Genomic DNA, 10,448 nt, shown 5'->3' with positions numbered 1-10,448 from the left:
AAAAAAGAGTATTTTTAATCATCAGAATACATACACAATGTCCCAATGGGTCTTTTCAAAAGTTGGTAAGTTGGTACAATATGTCATTCAATATTTTCTGTCTCCAAAGCAAAGCAAAACAATGCAAATTTACAACAGCCATTCCCCTTTCAAGTACAATAAATATACAGATACATTTAGAACAAACCAACAGCAGTTTAATCATTACAGCATTTACACAAAAACATTTTGGCCATACACAGCTGAACAGCTGGGTTGAAAGTTTTTTTCCCCTCTAGACATTCTACCATTTGTGCCTGTATGACATGCTCTGAGCCCGCTATCACATAACATTCTCACAACATGCTGAGTAATCCCATCAGCAGCCTCTTCATATTGCAATAAAATTCTAGCCAACATTATCAGAACATTACAGTATGGCTTTTGCGAAGCAGAAAGCCAGACATTAATAGAGAAAGGATGGCTAGCTAAACTTACAGCAGCACAGTGGAGAAACGGCTAATCTCTTTACTCCTGAAATGTAATGTAATTTAACACTATGTACATCGTATCTGTTAATCCTATGATGGAGTGTCAAACGAAATTCCCAGGGGGCCCACAGTGTCTGGGGTTTTTGTAGTTTTCTTTCAATCAGCTGCCAATTAAGGCCACGAGAACAAGATGTTTGGATTCTTTAGCCAATCAATGATTGGAACCACTAGTCCTGAGAACACCCTGATTACCAGCAGACACTATGGCCCTCCAGGACTGGAGTCTGACACCTGTGTCCAATGAGTAAAGATGCTTTTTTAGATTAAATGTAAGGAATGGTTTTAAACAGACTTTTTTTTATTTGTTTAGACCAAACTACCCTCTGTCCCAGCTCCAAACATTTATTTATTTATTTACTTAATTAATAATTTGTTGCACCCAAAAACAAAGCAACTGTAAAATTAAAGCTTCTGGGACGTGTAAAGCAGGCTGGGGCACAAAATCATAAAAAGCCCCACAAGCCCTGAATGTCACATTCACAACGAGGGTGGTTGTTGTACAAACCAGAACATCTGCAGATCTAGTGAGCCAAAATAACTATGGCACCACACTGCTTTCCACTCCTCCTTCCAAAGCAGCTGCTGAACGTAGTCATTTAACCAGCCACCCGTATTATAGAGACTCCAGACATCTTGGCGGTTAGCGGATGACTCCGCTGCTGCCTGACACGCTGGCCTAAACTCCACACAGAGCCTGAGATCGTGAACCTCAAGGTGGCCTGCAGACCAGCTTTCCACCTTCCCCAAGAGCAGAGCCAGCTTCCTCCACGACTGCTGTTATAAACAATGTCCTTAACACAGGTCTGTAGCAGCAAGGCCGCCTCCTGACATTGAGACGATATGAACACGCGGGAACAGACTCACCACACACTTGTGATAAAGTGGCTCCTTTTTTTCCCTCCCACGGTCCTTCAGTTCTCACGTCAGGCTTTAACCTTCACTCAGACTGAATGGTGCACTTGTAGCCTAAACCTTCACTCAGATTAAGTGGGGTACTTGTAGCTTGGGGGTGGTTGGATGCATAATATGCCTTTTGTCTCTGAAGGCTGGATCTGGGATAAGTGGACTTGTACAAAATTCATCCCCTCTCTCATCAAGACTGATAAATTTCTAACTACTCCATACCAGCAAAGAAGACAAATGAGTCACTCCCATAGACACAATACCCTAATGCACTTAACTCCTCTGTATACACAAAGAAAAGGTCTCAGGCAAGGTAGTGTGTGTAGCATTTAGCAAACAAACAATAAATCATTTTTTTCCTCTTGTACATCATCTTTTGGTGGTTAAAGTTACACTCAAAGAGATATGTTACTAATTAATGCTTACAGTAGAACATGCCACCAATTCTACTATTCTAACCTTGAGGGACACAAAACACATCCCGTCACCAAATAAAACAAAAAGACCAGATTTTCAATTTTAAAAATGAAAAAAAAATGAAGGGATACTACAGGGGAGACCGATCATAGACATTCTAGAGAAAGTACCTCAATTTGCAGTCAAACAAATGAGAACCAGATTTTCTCTGTGCCTGTCAAAAAATCTCAGCAAGCACCAATGGCTAAACACTATTTACATTCATACAGTATGTACAAGAACAGAGTTAGCTTTAAGTTGTTGCTTCTTTAAAATTAAGGCAAGACTAAGGATATGTTGAGATTTTAATATCTGCTACATTAACACATTTATGTGACTGCAATACTGTACCATAGTGAATAAAACAGTATAGTTCATTGTGCTACACCCGACAAACTCTGTGCTTATAAAGTTAAAATAAAACATTAAGGATCATCTTCTGTCAGTTTCTGTGCCTCAAACCATGCTACTGAAGTTGCATCTAACTATAGACACACACAAACAAATGAGGGAACGCTTCAGCCAGGGAAGCATGCAATTCCAGTCCCTATCTCAAGAGCATTTGAGGGTTATAATTAGTTAGAACAGAGTCTAAAACATCAAGCCGCTTCAGTGAAAACATTTCTGCTTCCTGGTGAGATCTTCCCAGACGCAAATAATCATCAAGGCTCAAGGTGAACATGGCTTTGTGCTCGTTCAACAATTTCGAAGACACGTTAGCAGACCAACCCTGTGGTTACCTACTTGTAGCCCCAACAGAGCGGAGGGGATCTTATTAAAATTGAAGGGATTTGAACGGGTCTCTAAGGATGGGGGGTGGGTCTATGTGGAGGTGGGCAGAATGCTGGCCATTCAACAGAACACTACCATGTCTTTATATGCACTGCTACACAACGCCCATACCACCACACGCACTAAAAACCTCGCCCATAATGTGTCATGAGTTTCTCAGACTTTCTTGTTGTCATCTGATATCTGAAGTACCCACTCCTACAGCTCCCAAAGGCCTCAGGTTACAGCAGATTGATTTCCGTCTGAATACTGTCTGACTCACTGGCCTTTCTCAGTCATTATTTTAACTGAGCATACTCTACTCAGTCTATGTAAAAGTATACAGGTTGGCTGTTTTGGCATTCTCAACTTTTAAAGAAACGTGTTTTAGGGAGAGATTTTCACATGAGTTGGCTGACTTGCTTCATTATGCATTGAACCCAGTTCAAAGATATATAGCAGCAGGTTATTTCAAGATCCCTACAGATATATAATTTTGACAAGTGCTTCAGTTCATTACACAGGCATGGAAAATAAACCAACACCATCAAACAGGAAGAAAAAAAAATTATCGGTCCTTGCTTCTACAGCGTACAGAAACTAAAGGCAGAAATTATACAATGAATGCAACACTACTCTGCAGCAGTGCTGAATACTGAACATTTTATAAGACACATGTACATAATATAAAACATCCTGGTCCTGCTCTGTGCTCTCATTAGTTATATTCAGAGCCACAATGACAGTAATGAATGTACAGAATGCTGAATTAACACTTCACTTAAAAACTGAACTGAATTCTTAGGGATATATGGAGACCTGCATTAAAGAACAAGTACCCAAATATCATACTTACAGCAGGAAATGAAAAGGTCCTATTAATTAACAAATAAATACATTTTGTATTACATATCCAAACAGCTGAGGATCAAAATGTTGTCAACACGTGGTACAAAGTTTTGAATTTACAGCGAGTAAAAGCAGCTTTCACACAGGAAAAAATAAACAGAACTGACCTGGAGTGACCTTGTCTAGTTCACAGTCCCAGTGTTTTGACCTTGATCAGTCAAACTGTACAGACCTGGCATGAAACCAGACTGTGTCAGTGAGAAGTTCTGGATTCAAGACACTGGTTCCTGGGTCCCGGGCCCTTAAATTACACTGCTGTGCTCTAGTCTGAATGCCATCATATAAAGGGGGCTAATTGAGTTTTGACTGTAGCAAAGATTGAGAAAGTTTGGCAAGCTATCTGGACAACTAAACAGACAGCTGACAACAGTATGTTGCACACGGAAACAAATAAACAAAAAAATCTCTTTCACAAACTAGCATGAACTATGTCTACCCTATGGTGCAAAACTATATTAGTCAATGAATGCCAGACAGCTGGAGTATATCAAACAAGAATTATACAGCTGACCATCTAGTCAGCTATAAGCTTTTGCCTAGCTGGCTGCAGCATCAGTATTGAACTCTAAATGTCTATGACAAAGTGCAAGATACTACTTTTTCCATTTTGCTCACACACTCCACATCAGCGCAGACAGATTTAGCTAGATGAACAACGTATGGAATAAAAACACTGCTGGACAGAGGCACATGTATCATCTTTGTACATATCATTCTGTTGTTCAGCTCCACAAAGAGACACTCCCTATGCATGCTGTGCAAAAACTAATGAGAATGCAAAGAAACTATACATGCAAAGAGAACAGCTTTCATTGATATCTGCCCGGTACCAGGTTGATGGCAGTGGGAACCAACCCTGTGGCCCCAACAGAAAGAAGGAGGTCTTATATTTAAACAGAGGGGATTTTAATTGGTCCCTAAGGGTGGAGGGTGGGTCTATGTGGAGGTGGGCAGGGTGCTGGCCATTTTACAGAACACTACCCTGTCCCATTCTCCGCTGCTACTTAACACTCATGCTAGCCCCACCCACCAACCTCTCCCATAATGCACCTTGAGTTTCTCAGATCTTCTTGGGGCGACGTCCCAGATGGTAGTAGTAGATGAGGGTGATAATGAGGAAGAACACTTGACTGAGGAGGAGGAGGATGGCAGCACTGGACACTGAGCCAAGCTCCACGAGGATGATGGACATCACTGCCAATGACACACACAGGAAGTAAAATTTATGAAAGACTAATACACATATAAATGTACTATACTCTCAGGGGAACATCAATTATATGCGTGGGTTGGTTGATTTCAACCAACTGCATATGTATTATGCACTCATATATATACTACAGGGACATATACAAACAATTCATTAAGTACAGAGATGTGCTGCCATCCTTTGGCCTCATCTATCATAACAGTGCATTGTGACAACATTGATGGGAGTCCATTGTTGTCTTTCAGCTGCACTTACAGCTAACAACCACCAGAGGGCTGTGTACTTCTGCAAAATGACTGCAGGAGGCAGCTTTGCACTGGGAATTACTAAGACGAGTGATTAGCAAACCTTCTGAACCAGACCCCGCTCTATGAAGAAAAAATATGAACTGTAAACCAGCTTACTAAAGCATAGCCTGACATGTTATGAAATATGGTATTATAGTGTGTGTATGTATATTCCAAAACAACTGAATGTACACTAAATAATTCAGCGCTTGTAACGTTCAATGATTAATACGACCAGAGTAAATGTAAAAAGGAAAGTGTATAATGTAGTAAGCTATTATTCATGAATCTCAACTCCTCCCATGACCCATCAGTGGATCTTTACCCACAGTATGGTAACTGCTGCCACTGTAAGAACAGTGAAATGTAAATGATAAAAGTGAAATGGCAGGCCTCGCATTTCTAAAGTGAAATGGCAGGCCTCACATTTCTAACAATAAAAAGGGGGAGATATGATTCTGCTTGCTGTAGAGGAGTCCTGAAGCTCACCTAAAAACTGCACTCCATAGTAGCAGGCCTCAGTGAGCAGGGTCCACTGAATGATGACTTTCTCAGCAGTGTACAGGCCATTCCACATGATGAGAGAAATACCTGTGGACAGGAGCAAACACTCACATCTAAGAATCAGTAATAATCAGCCATAAAAGTGCTGAGCACTATCAGCAATAGCAGTGAAAACAGTAGTAACCGCTGTTCACGGTTTCATATTTCACTGAACACAGTGGAATAAAGAAGACCAGAGGGCATTCCAGTCTCATTTCATTCCAGTCCTCTTCCTTCACACTGAAAAACCACAGTCAACTTCATCAACCGGCCGACCTTCCCCTCAGCATGTCCAGCAGCACTACCTATCCAGTTCAGCAGGGGTCGTGCCGGCTGGGGAGCTGAATGTACACATATATATTTATTTACAGGCACGTACACGCACACGCACTCACTCCTCACCCTCATGCCCCCACCGTGTGCCATCTGCCGGAAAACTAATCTTCCCTCTCCTCCGTCTTACCACCACCCTCTTGGCCGTTGATTAAAGAGGTCATCACCCAAACGGAGACCATCTCACACCTGGCATCTCTGCGGGAGCTCAGCATGACGCTTGGTAAGGAGGTGGGCCTCGTGCGCGCGCCACCTACCACCACAGATTCTAAAGACCGACCAGATGGTCAGCTCCTGTGTTCCTCGCATCCTCTCTGCTTCCCTAACAATAGGAGGTCCCGGTTGGTAGAAGGAGTCTCCTGTGCATTATGATAGTACAGGACATCCACTGCCAAAGAACTGATCTTGGTTACAGCCCCTGGAGGAGCAACATGAGATGGTGGAGGCTGTCTGGCTGTGTCTAGAGTAATGATCCCTACTGAACAGCCACAGTGACATCTGGTGAAGACAATCAATGCAGCTCCACGCCAAGAGCTTGAAATCAGTAGCAGTGGAATCTTTTTTTTTATTTTTTAACTTCACAGTCTTTCAGAAATCACGAGCAAATGGGAAGGTCTCATATGGGAGACGGACCCCGTGCGCTTCACAATTTCACACTTCCGCAAACTCATCTGCTTCCGCGGTTTCTCATCCCTGGCGGGTTGAGTGGTGCCGTTGTGGACCACTGCCAGGCAACACCTCTGAAGGCTTCACTGCTCCACAAGGAGGCTGTTATATTAACCGCCTGTGTCCTCAAATAACATGTCCAACACCCTTCCCCACTGCAGAAAGTAGAAATCAGACAGTAGGAATAATCCCCACAGTGTGCCCACTAACAGTACCACAATCAGTGCCTTGGCTGGAAGTCACACAGAGTCGGCTTTAATGCACAATTAAAAAAGGGACGTAGTGTAGGCGTGGTGTCGAGAAACTGGAGGAGCTCTCCTCGCATCTGGTGGCCCAATCAGACTTTAATAGCTGGACCCTCCCGTGGTGCCGGTCTAAACACAATCACAGGTCCGTTTATAACTCTGCCCAGCAATGACCCTGATCTGTCAGCCAAACTGCCCGCTTCATCACTGAACCCAGTTAGCTTCAGTGCCTTTGGAGGTCTGAAAGAACAACACCAATCGGATGATTAAATATTAAACCGCACTGTTAAATATTAATGTCTAAAGCAACCCCACTGCTCTCTGTAACAGGAGTTTGATGCAATTGGACTATAGACCAGGAAGTGAAGGAGGAGCTTCTGCATATGCAATTTGACTCAGCAGATGTCTGTCAGCAGATGGAATTCCATTTCTTTTGTTTTAAGGATCCTACTTATTTGGTCGATTCCTATACATTCATTTGTGTGTGTGTAGGTGTGTATGAGGCTGGCAAAATTTTTATTTTGTTTTCATATTACTTCAGAAAATTGTGCTGGAACTGTTTCAATAAAATGTGCAAATACAATTTTCTTTATCATTATAATGATGATGATGACATTTAATAAATTAATAATAGTAACAATAACTACTATTTATACTAGTCATATTTACAAGAAGCTGAAGTGAAAAAGATGAATGATGACACTTACTGAGCAGAGCTCCTCCATAGAGTCGGACGGTGACTCGTGTGGTGGAGAGATGATCATCGAACACGATCTCATAGATCTGGTTTGGGAACACCAGAGCCTGCAAGAGAGGGAGCGACAGACACGGTCACACCATCGCCGGCGCGGCTGCCAGTGAGTTTACACCACAGACTCGCCAGATCCACACCGAACTGACATGTTTGTTTGATGACTGCTGACAGGAAACTAAAAGGTGAGGTGAGACTTTGTCAAGCCCACCGCGACCGCCACAGGATAACAACTTAATGAAAACCCAGCAAAGTGTGGTTGCCCTCCACCGAACATAACATCAGTACACAGGTCTGCACTGCATGTAGGCCACTAACCCCTCGTGTATTACAACACAACCCCATATTCATTTCCTTTGTAGCCACCCTTCATCCAAATCGGACGGATTAAACATTATCCTGTTACTCATAGAGCTGGATATGTTCCAGGCCATGTACTCTTTTCTCAAGGGCACAAGGGCAAAGTTCTCACCTGGGATTTGAACCGGCAACAACCGCAGCTCTTAAACCCCGACGTGCATGCACTGTGCTCCTAAGTTACATGCGAGCTGCGTGTGCCTAACTGGGTGAATGGCGCTCTCTGAAAGAGGGGTGCTAGGGGGGTAATCAGTGAAAAGTACGCACAAAAGGGGCACACAACATGTTTACACTTAGTTTCAACATGAGCTTATTTATTTATTTTTAATTGAATCTATTTTTCATCTAGTTATTTAATTTTTAAACTATTTATTTATCCAAATTCTCATTCTCTGGCAAGCCATGGAAGCACACATACATTTTATCATTTATACCCAGTGCATGCCATTCACTTAAAGTTTTGCTGCTTCTAATTTTCAGACTAATTAGACAAGTTAAAATGAGCGAATGCTTTACCACCCCTGCAGGGAAACTGTTCTCTTCATACATACTTTTTTTTGTTAAAATCAGGCTCGCTGAAAACGGAGAGAGGAAAGGAATTCACAGGAGGAAAGAAAGAATGCTGCTCTAAGACTGGCACAGCCAAGTGCTTCCTGAAGACTTCTCTAAAGACCACGGGGCAGAGGGGCAGTCTACAGACCGAGTGCAGTCTAAGCCTAAGCTGCCTGCACGGCCTGAGCCTGAGCCCGTCTCAGTCCCTCCAAGCACATCCTCCCCCTCACTCCCTCGTCACACCGGGCCCGGCTGGATTGGACGCCTGAGCCAATTAGCCCCGCAGAGCAAGCGTGCCGTGCGGTGATGGGCTGTCTGCCGAGGTGACGGCTAATCCTCTACACCGGCCCCCGCTCCGCTCCACTGGGGGGGATCACCGCACTCAGCCAAAATGGGCCCATAATCAGACGTGTTTAAAAGTGCCGGCAGAGCAGCGCGTGGATGCGCACAGCTCTGTGCTAATCACTGTAGGTGACTCTCCAGAGCGGGACTGGCCCAGCCCTGTTCCTGGAGATCCACCATCCTGCCGGGTTTCACTCCAAGCCTGACAAAGCATGCCTCGTTCAACAGCGGGAAATCTTGTTGAGCTGCTAATTAGTAGAACCAGGTGTATGAAATTAGGGTTGAAAAGAAAACCTACGGGACGGTAGATCTCCAGGAACAAGTTTGGACAGCCCAGCTCTAGAGTTACTGGAAAATAATGTGGACAGTGCTGCGAAACTAGACTGGAAAGAAGGGGGCAGTGGAGAAAGATTAGGCTCAAAACGGACGAACATTACATCACAAAGGGAGGAGTGAAGGGGCTAGAAGGGACTCATGCAATGTTTCAAAGGACTCAAAAGCATATTTGTATACCAAATATATAAACATATATATTGCAGAAAATATGGGTATGGCTTAAGAACGCAGGTTAAAGCTCAAGTGGCACATGCTTAAATAAACATTGTTCAACTGGAGCTCCTTGGCATAGTTTAAAAGCTATGATGTGCCTCTGATAAATTAACATCTGTTCACTTTATAAAAAATGACTTACAGTATAAAAGTTCACAAATCTTCCTCCTCTTGTCTTAGATACCAGAACATTCAAAATCCCAACACAGACCTTAAACATCAGGGCTCTGCTGGGATTTGATTCAAATCAGAATTGGCTAAATGGATGCATAGTAAAATGGTTGGGTAAAGTTACGTACAGAGATTCACAAAAATGTGAAAAGCTTAAGGTGGGCTGAATGACCCACTGTCACGTTTCTTGTTTTTGTTACTGTGCCTGGGCTACGTACCATTAAAGCCATAATTGTGAACATCACCGCAGAAATTAGGATCCATCCCCTGTAACAAGACACAGTTCAGGGCATCAGTAGAGCAAACCAATGGTCACACCTGCAATGAGCACATACTCCTAAACACAGAGGAATAAGCACAACATCTCCCATACAGTTTTCAGTTACTGTGCAGTCTCTAATGAGACCACGCAATACAATGCTCTGACCCCATCTCACCCCCATGACAAACACACACTGGGGCACTTCGGAAAGGCTCCTCATCCCTCCACAGAAACCACAGGTGCTGAAGTGCCTCTTACCTCAGCCCTAAGGGCTCTCGCCCGGCAAATTTCATTTCATTCCCAAGCATTTGGCTTATCTGCAGAGGGGGAAAAAGGAAGAGTTACTTCAAAGAGTTACTTTAAACGGGGCCAAGACTTGCTTCTGGCGGTCACTCTTAGATTGTATGAATATACTAGCACATTCAGCTATTTTTTTTCGGCCACTCTTTCTCCCTGATTTTTTCAAATCCTCAAAGTTGGAAGGCCCAATCACATTCCTCAGGTCAATTCATCACTGAAACGTCCCCTGTCAGCGTGCAAGATGCAGACACGCTGACAGCCTCTGTCCCTTATCACCGTGCAGTCAACTGGCTGAGCTGTGCAGCCACTGC

General features: G+C 43.4%; 1 protein-coding gene across 4 annotated transcripts in view; it reads right to left on the bottom strand.

The window, feature by feature from the left end:
- The window catches only part of LOC135255582 (tumor protein p53-inducible protein 11-like), a 44,026-nt gene continuing 33,578 nt past the window's right edge, over positions 1-10,448 (bottom strand). For all 4 annotated transcript variants that reach the window (XM_064336939.1, XM_064336941.1, XM_064336942.1 and 1 more), the window contains 5 exons: positions 10,096-10,154; positions 9,794-9,842; positions 7,561-7,657; positions 5,556-5,657; positions 1-4,763 (listed from right to left, as the gene is read on the bottom strand). In XM_064336939.1, the coding sequence (XP_064193009.1) occupies positions 4,630-4,763; positions 5,556-5,657; positions 7,561-7,657; positions 9,794-9,842; positions 10,096-10,154 (441 nt within the window). In that variant the 3' untranslated portion in view covers positions 1-4,629. The remainder of the gene's footprint in view (positions 4,764-5,555; positions 5,658-7,560; positions 7,658-9,793; positions 9,843-10,095; positions 10,155-10,448) is intronic.

Source organism: Anguilla rostrata, chromosome 5 (genome assembly GCF_018555375.3).
Source record: "Anguilla rostrata isolate EN2019 chromosome 5, ASM1855537v3, whole genome shotgun sequence".
Lineage (NCBI taxonomy): Eukaryota > Metazoa > Chordata > Actinopteri > Anguilliformes > Anguillidae > Anguilla > Anguilla rostrata.
This window is presented reverse-complemented; position numbering and strand designations above follow the sequence as displayed.